This window comes from Cordyceps militaris (genome assembly GCF_000225605.1).
Source record: "Cordyceps militaris CM01 unplaced genomic scaffold CCM_S00007, whole genome shotgun sequence".
Lineage (NCBI taxonomy): Eukaryota > Fungi > Ascomycota > Sordariomycetes > Hypocreales > Cordycipitaceae > Cordyceps > Cordyceps militaris.
Window position 1 is genome coordinate 1,530,171 of NW_006271975.1, and position 15,374 is coordinate 1,545,544.

At 54.8% G+C, this 15,374-nt stretch overlaps 6 protein-coding genes across 6 annotated transcripts in view; 3 read left to right on the forward strand and 3 right to left on the reverse strand.

The window, feature by feature from the left end:
* Positions 1-1,046: 1,046 nt before the first annotated feature.
* On the reverse strand, positions 1,047-3,692 carry CCM_08709 (tetratricopeptide repeat domain containing protein; the record flags this gene model as incomplete). Its single annotated transcript, XM_006673846.1, has 5 exons — positions 1,047-1,287; positions 1,404-2,081; positions 2,132-2,165; positions 2,434-3,624; positions 3,671-3,692. The coding sequence occupies 5 exons, from the start codon at positions 3,690-3,692 to the stop codon at positions 1,047-1,049; spliced, it is 2,166 nt and encodes a 721-aa protein (XP_006673909.1).
* Positions 3,693-7,445: 3,753 nt separating this feature from the next.
* CCM_08710 (haloacid dehalogenase-like hydrolase, putative) lies at positions 7,446-8,336 on the reverse strand (the record flags this gene model as incomplete). Its single annotated transcript, XM_006673847.1, has 1 exon — positions 7,446-8,336. The coding sequence occupies one exon, from the start codon at positions 8,334-8,336 to the stop codon at positions 7,446-7,448; it is 891 nt and encodes a 296-aa protein (XP_006673910.1).
* Positions 8,337-9,193: 857 nt separating this feature from the next.
* Positions 9,194-9,549, forward strand: CCM_08711 (uncharacterized protein; the record flags this gene model as incomplete). Its single annotated transcript, XM_006673848.1, has 2 exons — positions 9,194-9,308; positions 9,371-9,549. The coding sequence occupies 2 exons, from the start codon at positions 9,194-9,196 to the stop codon at positions 9,547-9,549; spliced, it is 294 nt and encodes a 97-aa protein (XP_006673911.1).
* A 1,298-nt stretch (positions 9,550-10,847) lies between these two features.
* CCM_08712 (Glycosyl transferase, family 25) lies at positions 10,848-12,200 on the forward strand (the record flags this gene model as incomplete). The annotated part of the gene is made up of 3 exons (XM_006673849.1): positions 10,848-11,051; positions 11,108-11,322; positions 11,420-12,200. The coding sequence occupies 3 exons, from the start codon at positions 10,848-10,850 to the stop codon at positions 12,198-12,200; spliced, it is 1,200 nt and encodes a 399-aa protein (XP_006673912.1).
* A 444-nt stretch (positions 12,201-12,644) lies between these two features.
* On the forward strand, positions 12,645-14,323 carry CCM_08713 (beta-N-acetylglucosaminidase, putative; the record flags this gene model as incomplete). Its single annotated transcript, XM_006673850.1, has 2 exons — positions 12,645-12,680; positions 12,731-14,323. 2 exons carry the CDS (start codon positions 12,645-12,647, stop codon positions 14,321-14,323), a joined length of 1,629 nt encoding a protein of 542 aa, XP_006673913.1.
* Positions 14,324-14,758: 435 nt separating this feature from the next.
* The window catches only part of CCM_08714 (amidohydrolase family protein), a gene marked incomplete at both ends in the record, with an annotated part of 1,833 nt that continues 1,217 nt past the window's right edge, over positions 14,759-15,374 (reverse strand). Inside the window, 3 exons of the mRNA XM_006673851.1 lie at positions 14,759-14,797; positions 14,946-15,083; positions 15,169-15,329. Coding sequence (XP_006673914.1) covers positions 14,759-14,797; positions 14,946-15,083; positions 15,169-15,329 — 338 coding nt within the window. The remainder of the gene's footprint in view (positions 14,798-14,945; positions 15,084-15,168; positions 15,330-15,374) is intronic.

Below are 15,374 nucleotides of genomic sequence, written 5' to 3' on the forward strand. Positions count from 1 at the left end.
GACTGATAGACCGTCGACTCATCGGTGGCCGTAGCGGGTGATATATCGCCTTGAAGAGATTCAGGTAGATCGGGAGGCGGCTCGCGGAGAAGATCGGGGATTTCGGCTGTTTCCGTTTGCAAGGGCTCCTCCAGTAGTTCAGGTCGCCTGGGTGCAGGTGCAGACGAAGACTCATATCCAGACGGAGATAGTTGTGACAGCCTTGTACGACCGGCCATGTAAGGGTGCCAATAATCATTAATGAGAACCAGATAGACGTGATAACGGAGAGATTGAGATTCGTCAGCTGCATATGCGTTAGTGACACTCAGCCATGGGACAGAGTTACGGACCTGACCAACGGTCCTCGTCAGTCGTTGAGGAGGACGGCTCCATATTGCTCACCATTTCTCTGACGCGTAAAAAAGGTGCCAGGTGGAGGAAGAGCAAGGACGAGGGTGCAAAGGCTCACTGCCTCTTATAGGTGGAAGAGGTTCGAAAATAGGCCGACCATGCTGCCTAAGGTTGAACGCGTAGCACACGAGGTCAACCTGCTGTCAGTAGGCAACCGTCATGCCGGCTGCGGAGTGAGACCCAGTCATGTTTTACAACTGACGTAGCTGTGGACCGCGTGCCACATCGAACTGCCTGGAGTGAGTTGAGAGCGGCCACCCTTGTCTTGAGATACTCTAGGTTGAGGGTGTGTAGGCCCCGAGATAATCGTGTAGCACGCGAGGTCCCTTGAATGACCCGGGGGTGAGGGTGCACAGGCGCAGGATAGATTGCGGCCTAGGCATGGCTGTGCAGCACCAGAGCTCTGAGGATGACGTTGTACAGGCGCAATATAAGCCGCTGCCTGATTCTGACCGTGTAGCACTCGAGGTCTGGGAAATGTGACAGGTGGCGCGGAGCGTACGACAAAGAATGCCACTCGCCTGCAAGCTGCACGCCATCCGCTTCACACTCGAAAAACCGTATCAGCGCCAGATACACTCTTTCGACCACTATCCATCTCACCCAGCCGATGTCCATGGCCGAGCCCGAACCGAACTCAATACCCCCCCGGCTCAGCGGGACCAAAACGCTACGATGCGGTCAAAGTCGGCCATGGACAGCGACCTTGCTTCCCTGTCCTCGCCGGTGACCTCTCGTCTCAGGCGACACGCGACACGGATAGCGATGCCAGCCTTTTGCGCGTGGCCCATGGCCTGGAATATGCTCCCTTTCAAAAAGGTGGTGCGGGCGATTTCGCTCTTGTGTGCGTTGGGGTCCACGGCCCACGCTGCGAGAGCCGTGTTCACGGTGCCACTGGCAAGCGGATCGAGTTAGCTAGCCATGGGAAGAGGGACAGCATGGGATACGGTGCGGGAGAGGGCGCCACGACGAGGGCAGGACAAGTGGACAATGGGCCGTATGGCACTTACATGGCTTCTTGCATGCGTCCCTCGCGAAGGAGATGCTCGGCAACCTTGTGGGCGGTGCGGGCCGTGTACGAGTCTCGCTCGCCAACCGTCTCGCGCATGTGCGTCCATGCCCGGCCATGGTACTCGAAGCTGTCGTCCCACCTCTCTTGCTTTGCTCGCAGGTTTCCCAAAACATAGAGGATCAGTCCAGTTCTGGCCGACTCGCGGTCATCCTTGCCCAGTGCCGCCTCTCGCAGCGCAAGGCTCTGCAGCAACAGTCCCTCGCACTCTTGGTACTTGCCCTGCGCCAGCAGCGCCCAGCCAAGATTTGCCTCGCCAGACCGAGGGATATAGTTCCCGAGAGATTTTCGGAGCCTCAAAGCCTCGGAAAAGTCGGCTTCGGCCTCGGCATATCGTTTATCTTGCGTGCGTGAGATGCCGCGTTCTGCATAGGCCAGATACAGTCTCTCATCTTCCACACCCAGGCCCTGACATAATGAAAAGACAAGATCAAAAAGCTTTTCTTTATACAGCCTGCTTGCCTCAAAATCGCTAGCATCCATAGAGATTGCACCCAAGCAAAAATACAGGTCGGCGAGTATGGCATCCCGGTCCACGTGGCTCGAGGAGTGGCATATGCCCAGTGCTGTGTCGAAAAATCCATCGAAAGCTTTCGCCATTCCGCGTTCCTTTCGGTACCTTTGTAGAGTTTAGTGGCATGCGCAGAGACAGTCATCGAGGGGACTTACCAGGCTGCTTCAACAAGAAGTTTTGCAAACAATACTTTTGCCATTTCGGGCAAGTTGGGAAGCAAAGGCCATATTTGATGTAGCCTCAGCGCATGCGGGTAGATTGCATCGCATTCCGGCCATCTTCGTACATTCAGCCTTTGATCCGAGGTACTCGGCTGGGGTAGCTGCGGCGTCCTCGACGGCTTGGGCAAAGCCGACGGCCATCGCATCCATAACGTTCGTAGAATTCCTTCAAAAATCCGAAACTTTGCCTCGGCGGGTATGGTTGCCAATATTGCGTCCTGAACAATGCGATGCACAGATATCTTGACGTAGCTTATCTCTCTGAATCAGAGAGGACTGAAGCAGGTCGGAACGAGCCTCCAAATAATGGCTTTTCTTGAAAGGTGTGCTTGTGGAAAGCAGCTCCATTGACGCATGGATCAAGACCTCCTCGTCAATATTGTCAGGGTCCAAGACTGAAATCAGCTCCAAAAGCTGCCTGGACTGTGGCTTTAATTTATGAAACGCCCAGACCGTTGCAATTGAGTGCGGGTAGATGACAAGATTTGTATCGAATTTTGTTTGGTACAACGCAGCGTGCTCATCAAAGTCGGCGTACAGTTCCCAAAACTCGCTCATTGTTAAGTCTTGGCGACGAATAATGCCTGCCATTTGGGAAATGGCCAAAGGAATGCCGCCGAGGGCGTCGGAAATTCGGCGTGTCGTCGCGACTTCACTCTCATCTGTGGTTGTGGTGAGACGGTTTAGTAGAGACAAGCTTTCAGTTTTAGAAAGAGGTTCGAGGTCAATTCCCGAATCTTCTCGGGTAAACATCTTCTTTGCAAGGGGATCTCGACTGGTTATAAGAATAGACCCGCTCCCTTGTGGCCAGTAGTCGGCCAAGATCATTGGGTCATCGGCGTTGTCAAAAATGAGCAGCCAAGTGGCATTCGGCTTTTCCACACCAGGTCTGGAAGAGTCGTCAGACACCCCAACTTGCTTGCGCGGATTCGAGAGCCAGCCTTTGACAATTCCTCGACTGACAACAAGACTATTGCAGTCAGAGGAGTCTTCAAGGCCCAGCGCCAGCGATATTTCTTGGTACTGCTGATCAAGTTTCGCCACTTCATCAGCTACAACCCAAAAAACGGCGTCAAAATCGTCTACATGACGGCGGCAAAACTCTCGCGCAATCTCAGTCTTTCCAATACCCCCGAACCCGCAAATCGCAAACTGTCGCAAGGCTGCGCCGGACGCCGTGGTTGTCTTTGTCGAGGGCAAAAGCTCCGTGGCAAGGCGTTGCAAAATATCTTGTCGGCCATAAAAGTCATCATTCAGCTCGTGTGTATTAACGAGGACGCAGGGCAGATTGACGACTCTGTGTGTGTCGGGTCGTAAGGTAGGGGTCTGGATCATTTCGAACCCGGACAGCGAGGTGCCTTCGGTTGCAAAGGTTGAGGGCCATTCGGCAGCCTCAGTAGAAATATGGTCATTGGCTTCGACATGATCTAATCTTGTTTAGTCAATGAATTGGATATATGAAAAGATCTGTACCTTTATAGGGTAGGTCACTCATAGTTGGAGAATACGAGCTCATTGTCGCGTACTGATATTCCTCTGGAGCAGTCAGATGTCAAAAGTATGTCCGAGGTAGAAGGGTGATAGTTCTCACGGTCTTCAAGGCGTAATGCCACGAGCTGAGATGCTCCACTGAGTGTTTCACAAACAAATTGGCGCAGCTGCGACACTCCTTGACTGTCAAGACTTTTTGTGAACAAACAAGTTTCGTGATGACTGAGATTGAGACCAACCACACTTTCCAAAGGGGTATTTATAGAGCATGCGCTACGTGTGACAAGCTAAAGGCCGTTAGAACGTGGCTTTGACGGAGTGCCATCCTCACCTGTTGATGTCTTGGGCGCAGAGCTGATGAATGAAGTTTTGAGTCCCTCAGCTCGTAGACGGAAAGCATTGGCATCCTTAGCGCCACCGCTTCAAATCTGTATGACAGATCGACAAGACTCGTGGCTTCTTGTTCGAACCTGGCGACATCAAACTTGATCGTTTTCGCAGTTGTTGCTTCTAGAATGTCCCGAAAACGAACAAAAGTGGCGGGCTGGTCAGCACACCGATGCGGGGTGCTGAGAAAAACAAGACCAACAATGGCGTTGACGATGGACTCGTATCTTGGGAATTGCTTGTTCGCTATACATATCGCCTGCTTCACTATGATGCCGCCAAGACTATGGGCGACGAGTAGCAGTGGGCGGCTGGATGCCTAGACTAGATCAACAACCAGAGTTTGATGCCAGGGTTGCGGGTCGCATACTTGGGAAGCGCTTGTCGGGGAGCGGAGGGACGTGAGGCAGTGCAGAAATTCATACCCTAGCAGGAGAATTGATTCCCACGATGGTTTTGCTGATGAAAATGGAAATGCATATTCGTAGGCTAAGACACGGGCCGCCGCGCCGGACTCGGGTAGAGTGGACAGCCATTTGTCCTGCGAAAATGGCCAGTCTTCTGGATTTGTCGTATCAAGACCGGGAATTAGGACAATGCTGTTTCTCCTGGTCAGCAGATTCTTTCTGATCAAAGATTCTCCCCGTCACGCTGTACTCGGTACTGGCCTGGCTCCGATTCTCAGGGTTTCGCAGGACACGGATTCCCTTTGTCCGTGCGTTGTCCATTGTCTTGATAGGTCTGGAATTTTCCGTGGCAGGGAAACGGCGGGGTGTCGATGATGAGCGCACGGCTATTTCGTACGATTTCTTCTCCTCGTGTCCAAAGAGCAAACGAAGCCGTTTGCCCCTTGGTCGACGGGAGCGCCTCGGGCCTCAGTGCAAGTGAATGCGGGGGCGTCTCGCTGACATGCCGGGCATGCACCCTATCATGTCCGTCCACGTCACGGTGCATACTGACCAGTTGCACCATAGCTTGGCTGAGGGCCTTTTCTGTGGCTGGAGAAATGGCAATCATACAGGAAGGGCAAACGGCACAGTACTTGGTACATGCTGCGCAATTTTCTTCAGGTATCGATTCCGCTCCAAAGGAACAAAGCTACTTATGGCAGTCGAGACGGGTCGCGACCTGGTACACCCTTATTCAACATTCCCAAAACCCAGAGCACCACTGATTGCGAGTCCCAGAGATGAAAGATATAGGCCAATAGCGTGATTGGGGTACAGACAACCAAGAACCACCAAAACTCCACGCTGCCCTGCCCTAGGATATCGATGTTCATGCCGAATAAGCTCGAGCAAAAGCTGAGCGGGATAAACAAGGTCGCCAGTATGGTCAGTTTCTTCACTCGTTCCGACTGCTCAACAGCTCTACGGGACTCGTCAATGATGGACCTGTTCATCGCCAAAGTGATGCCACGGTCACATAACTCGGACAGGCTTAAGCATCGGCCTAGGAGATCCTCGTAGTCATCGACAAGACCTTTGACGGTGAATGAGCCACCGTTGTTGCCCATTGGGAAGCCAGTTGCCGGATCAAGCCCCCGCAACGCGCCTCCGGCGCCGCTCCTGGACTCACTTGGCTCAGGTCTAGCGCCTTTGAGGAATCGCGCGCTCTGGTCAGCTAGTCTACTGAGAGCAAATTTGCCGTGCTTCAGTTGGTGAGCGTGTCGACCGAGTATTCCAGCGAAGTAGTGCAGCGAGCTCAGCACGTCTGTCGTGACTCCATCAGCCATTGTCTCAACATGCTTATCGATTTTCTCTTGCATTAAATTCAGAAACTGGACTTCAGAAAAGGCCGCATGTGCAAACAGTGGAATACACATGGAAAGCGGATCGCTTGGTGCTTTCCTCGCGAGATCAACAAGGGCGACAACTGAGTCGTACTGTAGCGCAAGCACCGCCGTACTTTGCATTGTATGTGAAGCTGGGCTGTTGCCGCTTTCCAGTCTATTGGTAGTCGTCCTGAAGGCCATCTTAGGATGATGTTGCACGACTGGTAATGCCGTTGCCTTGTTTCGACTGTGGCTTGTCCACGGCCCCTGTGGCGATTGCTCAAGCGGCCGTTCATGATCCATCCACGCTACCACTGTGATCAGGTTGGACCTTTTTCTCCAAATATCCGAGGATAAACTTCCCTGTCCATCCATTCGCGCTTTTTGCGATGCACAATGAAATCCATTGCTCAACGATGGAGAATGAAGAGCAAAGCGTGCCATACTCTCGCACCACTGAATCGCCACATGTGATTTTTGAGGACCTGAGCTGTGCTCTGTACTTTGCCATTTCCCTAGACTGCTGAGATCGTTGCAGACGGACGTTTCCGTCGCCAAAGTCGTCCCTGTGGAGTATGGTGGTCACACATAGGCGAAAAATGTTGCTTGATGAGCTGGCAAGTGATGGAGAGCTGAATGCATGCCTCTCAACACTCACCGACAGAAAATCCATGTGCCGACGAAAAAACTCTGGGTCAATGCTGTACTTGCTTCCAATCGTAGCTACCCACTGAGGAGAGATGAATCCGCGAATGAAGACAATCTCTCCTAGATCACCAAAAGAGCTGCGCACGTCACTGTATAACGACCGACATGCCTCCGAGCCATAGCTCTCCACGTGCCATCTATTATCTGCGCTGTGGTAAGCTATGACAAGATTTTTCGCCTCATCTGGTTTATATGCAACTGGTGGGGTTTTGGCTGGACCTGTCAGGATATTGCGGTCTTGCAACATCCATTCGGCAAGGTCGACATAATTGTTTCCAGGAAACACTGAGTTGTTGGCATATCGTCTTGCAAGCGAGATGATAGCTCGAGCATAGTTCTCTGGGCTTTCTATAGACATTTCTCGTTAGGGAAGCTAGTGATGACTCTCTAGTCGCAATCTTACTGAGGGGCTTGGAGGCCTGGTGTTCGCTCATGGTTCAATCTGATCGTAAAGATTTATCGACCCTGAAAATACCCAGCAGTTTGACAAAGTAATGAATTGAGAAGAGTCGGCTATCTGATATTCTTCGCAGAACTGCGAATCTTCAGCTGGTTGCGGCTCCTCAGCAACCGCCATGACCAAGAAATAAAAAGAGGTCAAGTCACCGCTTTTTTGCTCAATCCTGCAGAAGATCGTACTCGGTTGTGCCTTCCCATCCACAGTGGGCGGCTAAACAGGGCGCGAGATTGGCTAGTGGTTCGCACCATGTGTATATCTGTATTAGCGGGATGCAAGAAGATTGCCTGTTGAGTGGCGTCACAACGTGGATTTAGCTTAGTTGTAAACCAAGTGCTTACGGGAATGGATTACGATTTCAGATCGCGACTTCTTCGATGCGTGCGGCGCAACTTTGAGGGTCAGCTATATTCAAATAGATCCCATATTACCTATTGATCTGAACAAAATATGCCATATTTCTCATAGTCAAATTCGCTTAGGCTTTGGATGCATTCGCCCCATCCATCGTCTATCTGTCCCAGCTGATGCTCATCGCCAAGGTCAAACATTCCAGACCTAGCTGCCAAAATCTTGCTCTGTTGCGTGCGGTCGGACTCATTCAGCGATATAGGATGCGGCACCCAAACAACTCTCATACCGGCGCGCCTTGCGGCCTCGACCCCTGCGATGCTATCCTCGAAGGCGAGGCACTCGTTTGGCTCAATCGCTCTGGTGCCGGGCGGCCGCGTCTCGTTCAGGACCTCAAGGGCAATCACGTAGACATCCGGGGCCGGTTTCTTCTTATGCTGCGGCATGGACGGGTTGTTTCCCAAGATGATGCGCTCCTGGGGAAACAGGCCCATGAGCGCACTCGTTTCCGGCTGCGTCATCTTGCGCCGGTAGGACGCCACGGAGCTGGTCGACGCGACGGCCAATTCGACCCTGCTGTGGGGGGGTTGGCCGCGGGCGCCTGACAGTTTGGACACGAGCGCAAAGGCGCCTGGTAGCGGCCTGCATTGCGCGAATTTCGTGTACATGAGGTGGTGCGATTCCTGGGCGTATTGCTCGCGGGGGATGGGCAGCTGCGCCCAGTCGTGGAACAGGTCGCTGTTGGACGAGCCCGGCACGCCCATCAGTTGGCAGCGCATGCGGCTGGTCAGCGGCGGGCGGTCGTAGCGAGTTAGTATTTCGTTGAGGGTCTCGGCGACCTTGTCTTCCGAGTCGATGAGAAGACCGTCCATGTCGAAGATGCATGCCCGCACTGGCAGGAAGCTATTCGGTTTGTGGGTGCCTGCCGGCAAGTGGCTGGCCGGAACATGCTCGACTTTGACGTCTGACATGGCGTATAAAGCAGGTGTCTTGGGCCCTGGTGCTTCAGGCCTCTTCTATGTAGTGACCAAGATAGTCGGCGATGAAGGTAGTGACCAAGGTAACGTGATGAAAGGTGTATGTTGTGCGGACAGCGCCCAGCTGCGTGAGGTGGAGAAGGAAAGAAGCCGCACGCAGGTCAAGGATTGTGTGCACATCACACACATTGACAATTTTTTTTTAACTCATACAACACATGCAATATACAAGATACCGTTGTGTTTTAACCAAGATTCAGCGTCGAGTGCTTCAAGCGAGCAAGCAGTTCTTTACCCGGGAAGACTTATCAGGCACAAAGCAGAGTTCAACACAGCGTGCAGCGTTTTGGCAGTGCAGGCTTAAATTTTCTACCCCGACTCCAGAATTTTTGCGAATCATATACGATCATCACCGTGTCTTGTCCAAATTCCTTTGGGAAGCTCGTATAGGGTGATGGAAGGCAGGCAATACTGGCTGTGAACAAACGCACCTCAATACACCGAGACTCTGTGCGAGCTGAACCAATGACCTGACAGCCTAGATGCCAGGATTGGTAAAGATGTGGTAATACCACGGCCATAACCTATTTAGGCTTTACCATGGCTCGGAAGTAGGGTCGTATTTCTGTGAATACTCCGTACGACCTACCCGAAGGGGCATCATCCCATCTGCGTCACTCTTTGCCCAGTGTCAGCTCGCTGATACTGCAAAGATGATGGCGAGAGATGGATTGCAAAAAGTATAAAAGACAGTTAAACCACCGCTTCCATTGCGTCGTGCATCAGACCTCGCTCTACATAGTCTCGCCATTGACCCAACAACTCCCATCTACGACGCCCCCCAATCCAAAATGGTCAACAGCTCCGTCCTCTCCCTTGCCGCCGTCGCGGCTATCGCATCGTTTGCCGCGGCCGACAACTGCAACACCGGTCTCCGGTACTGTGGCGCCGGGCTCTTGAGCAAAGGTACAGCGCGGCTGTGGCAGACTCCCTAGCATCTGGTAGATTACTGACTTGGTCTCTGGCAGGCAACTACCTGCCCCAGATTCTGGACGAGCTCAGCAGGGTCAGCTCTCCGATTGACAAGGCGCATATTTACAATACCATATTTTACTGCGCGGGCGGGTCGAACGGCGACATCCGCTACGTCACTTTTTGTGACCGGGGCTGCCGTGATGGCGGCTCGGGCCACGACGACTTTTGCTAGATGGCCGTGGCCGTTTGCGCTTTTTTTTGTTGCTTCGCAGGCTTTATTGGTATAGTCTAAGTGCTTGCAACTGTTGGAGATGGAGTCGAGGTTTCAATGTTGCGGTTATGCGATGGAAGGTGAAACCACGACTGGAAATGCAGAATAGTACAGAGTACTTTGCTCTGAATCATGTGTAACGTACGTTTCGAGTGACATGCCAAGCATAAAATAAATAAAAAATTCCAGGTTTTCGGAACGAGACAGGAAACATAGTTACATAAGATGCGGATGCAATTCCGTCAAGCCAAGATTGTCGGCTGGTATGATCAGCATCCTAAGTTTGGGGATCTGCACCTAGTTAACTAGAAAGTTGAAGCTTGATCTGCACTGGTAGTGATTCTCGGCGCGACGTTTCAGACGCTCCACCAGACCAGGAACGAGACGCGTCCAGCATAACTTTGGAAAATCTCCGTTGCGAGAAGCAATGCGAATGCGGCTACGGCACGGGACAACCATCGAGCGCATAGTGTGGCGTGATTAGTAAAAAGCGCATTGAGGCACGTGGCGCAACTTTGAGCGTCGGGTAGAAGGCTGAAAGAGAGTCTGCAGACATTTTTTGTCTTCTTTTTCCCTCTATGCGCCGAGTATTATTATTCGGTATCATCCCTGGAATACCCCTGACATCTCAGTGGTTATACGGATAACAGTTTTTCAGCAGACCCGCAACAGCCTTGACAGGTGGACAGTGGAATTTCCGAGCCGAGACAAGTGCAAGGCTGGCCTTGCACCCTGGCCAGTGGGATACGAGCGTTTAATCCATGATTATTAGTGGTACGAGAGAGGCTAGAACCGGTACAACCGCTACAACTGAGTGGCCACTGCTGGGGCTGTAGGGGCTGTAGGGCCCAAGGGGGCGCCTCCCAACGCCACCAGAATTCCAGCCCAGCTGGGCCAGTCAATTCGTTACCGAGTACCAACATTGCTAGGCTTTTCTTTTCTTCTTCTGCCAATAAGGGGGCAGTACAAATTAGTAAATTCATAGATAAATCGTCCATTATTATTATTAACCCCTCTTCTCCCTTCTATTGCCTTGTCCCTCAGCCGCTCCCCATTCCAGCAAAAACAAAAGAGTAAGGGGGCCGCGATAAACTAAGCCTCTTTTTACCTAGAGCTTCCCGGTCCGCATCTGGTCACCCCAAGACCCAATATTCCTTCTCTATTCTTGCTTCTTGCTTCCTCTCTTCCCCTGCCCTGGGACTTTTTGCCTCCTTCAACCCAACCGTGATCCTCTCTTCATCACCTCCACCCGAGAACAAATGTACGCGACCGATCCAAAGTCGGGTCCCGCCGCCCGCCTCTTTGCCGTGCCCATGTCGAAGCGCTTCATCGTGGCCATTGCGGCCGCCGTTGGCTTCGTCTGGATCCTGCTACAGAGCCACCGCATCCAGCCGGTGAGGGACCGCGCCAAGGCTCTCTACGGGAACAACATTCTCGACAATATCAACAACAGCACGCTGGGTGTACGTAATTTTGTCTGTTTCTGGAGTCTTTGTACAACCATCGCTGACCACTGCAGTTTGAGAAAATCTATGTCATGGGCCTCGCCTCCCGCACTGATCGACGCGACGGCATGGCTCTGCAGGCCGCCCTGAGCGAACTGTCCATCGAGTTCATTGACGGACCCATGGGCGACAATATTTCTGAAAAGGCCATCCCGGTTGGCGAAGATGGAAAGCACCTTGAAGGCGGCGAGCTCGGCTGCTGGCGTGGCCACATCAACGCCCTGCAAGAGTACGTCTCCCTTGCGAACGCCATCTAACCCATCGACCCCTCACCCCATGCATCACCTCGCAATCAAATGACATGCGCTGACACGACCGCCTCCTAGAATCGTCCGCCTCAACATTTCCTCCGCGCTCGTTCTCGAGGACGACTCGGACTGGGATGTCCGCATCCGCTCCATCATGCAAGACCTCGCCCTCTCGACCCAGGCCCTGACGCAGCCCCTCGCCGGCAGCACTTCGTCGTACGCCGACTCGACCTACCCGCGCAACGACGACAAGCAGAACGCCACCGTGCCCGAGTTCGACATCAACGCGCTCCCGCGCACTGTGACGCCAAAAATCTCGCCCTACGGCGACGAGTGGGAGATGATGTGGCTCGGCCACTGCGGCATGAGCTTCCCCGCCGCTTCCGAGGGCCTGCCCATGGGTCGCGTCATCCACACCGACGATGCGACGGTGCCGCCGTCGGGCCTGTGGTCCTTTGCGCCCAAGCCGCACACGCTCATCGAGGACTACCCGAAGCGCACCCGCGCCGTCCACCACGTGTCTAACGGCGTTTGCTCGCTCGGCTACGCCGTCACGCAACAGGGCGCCCGCGGCCTGCTGCGCGAAATTGGCCTGCGCGAGGTCAAGGACCCCTTGGACATCCTGCTGCGCTTCTACTGCATGGGCCTCGCTGGCCGCCGCAAGCACAACTGCATCGCCGCCCAGCCCCCCATCTTCAACCACCACCGCCCCGTCGGTCCAAAGTCGAGCAACAGCAACATTGGCGACCACGGAACCGAGTTCCAGAACGAGCCGCACACGGACATGGTGCAGTGGAGTGTCCGCTTGAATGCCGATGCCATTATGGATGGCCAGACGGAGTTTACAGACGCCTACTAGGGGATACACTCTTGTTTTTTTTCTTGTTTGATTCTACCATCGAGGGCACGCAGAGTGTTGCTCCTTCGTTGTCCTTTGTTGACCTGTAATTGCCATCTGTCGACCCATCTTTTCGGATTTTTTATTATTTTCTTGTTCATATATCGGCGTTTTGGGGCTCTTGGGGTGGAACGGGGCCAGACTGTACCATACAAGTATCAATATCACGGAATTCAAAGATTAATCTCCAATCGCACTGCAGACCATGTGCTACCGACAATTGGTGGGGGAGCACACGTTACGTCCTATCGTGGGGTGTCTTGGTTCCCCCACGTTGAGGGGAAGCCCGTCGGCTCAGTTACCCGACTGAAGCCCGTCGACCCCGTTTGTATATTTACAGGAGCAACTCCAATCTGGATTGAGCAATTCATCTCTCAAAAACACCACTTCCTACAATTCATCAAAATGGTGACAATCGAACAGCGTAAAAGAGTCGGCCAGGTACGTATCCCCATCCCCTCACCTACCACTCACTCACTCACCTTGCATAGCTCTTTGCTGTCGGCTTTCACGACACCACCGTCAACAGCGCCATCACCTCCCTCATCCAAGACTACCACGTCGGCGCCGTCGTCCTCTTCAAGCGCAACGTGCGCTCCGCCGCGCAGCTCCGCACCCTCTGCCATGACCTCCAGCAGCTCGCCCGCGACGCCGGCCACGCCCAGCCGCTGCTCCTCGCCATCGACCAGGAAAACGGGCTCGTCACGCGCATCGCGCCGCCCGTGGCCGCGCAGCTGCCCGGCCCGATGGCGCTCGCGGCCACGGGCTCGTTGGACGCCGCCGACGCCGTCGCCGACGCCACCGCCGACATGCTCCGCCATTTCGGCATCAACATGAACTACGCACCCGTCGCCGACGTCAACTCGGAGCCGCTGAACCCCGTCATTGGCGTGCGCAGCCCGAGCGACAACCCCCAGACAGTGGCGCGGTTCGCCGCCGCCTGCGCAAAAGGCATGCGCGGCAGGACCGTCGTCCCCTGCGTGAAGCACTTTCCTGGCCACGGCGACACCGTCACCGACTCGCACTACGGGCTGCCACGCATCGACAAGAACCGCGAACAACTCGAAGCCACAGAGCTGCTGCCGTTTCGGCAAGCCGTCCGAGATGGCATCGAAATGGTCATGACGGCGCACATTGCGTTGCCGCGGATCACGGGCGACGACACACCGTCCACGCTGTCCCCGCGCGTGCTGCGCATCCTGCGCGACCAGTTTGACTTTGATGGCGTGATTATAACGGACTGCCTCGAGATGGACGGCATACGCGCCACGTACGGCACCGTCGAGGGCGCGCTGATGGCGCTGCAGGCTGGCGTCGACAGCCTCATGATCTGCCACACCTACGAGCTCCAGACGGCTGCGATTGACCGCGTCTGCGCTGCCCTGGAAACGGGCGAGATTGAACACACGCGCATCAACGAGTCTCTCGAGCGCATCCGCGCGCTCAAGGCCACGTTCACCAACTGGGGCCGCGCGCTCCAGATACGCACTGACAAAGCGCTCGCGGCCATCAACGCGCGCGGCGCCGCGCTCGCGCGCAAAGTCTACGCCGACTCGGCCACCGTCGTGCGCGTCCAACCCGGCGTCTTCCCCGTATCGCCTTCTGCCCGCACCGTGTTCGTCTCCCCCGGACCGGACGTTCCTGTCGGCGGCGGCGGCGCCGTCAACAGCGGCGACGCCGCCGCCGCACAGCCGACGCGCGTGCCGTGGGTGTCGAGCTCGTTTGGCGACGAGATCCGCGCGCACTGTGCCGCGCTGGAGGAGATTCGCTACACGCAGCGGCCGCTGAGCGATGCGCAGTGGGCGCAGATTGACGAGGCCGACGTGGTGCTCCTCGCGACGCGCAATGCGCGCGAGGCGCCGTATCAGCACGCGCTGGGGTTGGAAATTGCGAGGCGCAGAGGGGAAAGAGTGCTCATTAGCATTGCCACGTGTGCGCCGTATGACTTCTTGGAGGAGCACGCGGTGAGGAATGTCGTAGTGGTGTATGAGCCGACCCTGGAGGCGTTTCGGGCGGCGGTTGATGTTATTTATGACGTGGAGACGGCGAAGGGTAAGCTACCGGTTGCTGTGAAGAAGATATAGTTTATTGTACATGAGGAATACAGTCACAGTCTTGCTTTCCACATGCTATCCTTTCAAATTCCTGATAGTGCTGGGCCACCGTTGCTTGTCCAGTTCAAAATACTTCCACACGTCTGTGGCCGTGTCGTAGAGTACCTGGCCACCAACGTCCAGCTCCTCAAATTCGAGTGTCTGGGTGGGCAGGTGGTCATGCGTGTGGCGTTGCAGAGCATGGTCTTCATGCCTTGCAGACGTTGACACTGTCGGTGCCGGTTAGGAATACTCCGAATTTATACTGTTTTCGTATTATTTATTAACTTCTTTATCATTCCAATTTTGTTTCTCTTCTTGTACGTTCTTATTCATCTTCTATATTTTAATCCTTTCAGAGTATTCCCAATGTCCTTCCAGCCTAACGTTCAGAGAATTTTAAAACTATCGGAGAGTGCACAAAGCTCAGAGAAATTGAAATTCCGAACCTGCTCCCAAGCCACTCTAGGTAATAAAGAGCTTTTCTAATCCTGAAACCTGTTTCCCACTGTTTCCTGTAATCTTGTCTCCCTTGCACTGACAACGTCCCATTCCGTCTTCACACCTACTCCCTTTTAAACACCCGCCGCCCCTCAAACCACGTCTCACTCACCACCGCCTCCATCAGCTTCTCTGGCAGCAGCTCGCCCTCGACGACCACAAAGTCGGCCTTCTTGCCCACCTCCAGACTACCCGTCTCCTTGTCCGCAAAGCACGAGTACGCGGACCCGTGCGTCGCGCCCGCCACCGCCTGCGCGACCGTCAGCGCAAAGCCCGGATTCACCGCCGTCGCCAGCGCCGGCTCGCGGTACGAGCGGCGCGTCGTGGCCACGTACAGATTCGGCAGCGGCAGGTGCGGCGCGGTGGGCGCGTCGGACCCCAGCGCCAGCGTGGCGCCGCCGTCGGCGAACTCGCGGTAGGCGAACGCGCGCGCGCAGCGCTCCGCGCCGAGCAGCCGCGGCCACGCCCGCAGAATCGCCGGGTCCGCGTGCACCGGCTGCACGGACGCCGTGATGCCCAGCGCGCCCAGACGCCGCGCGTC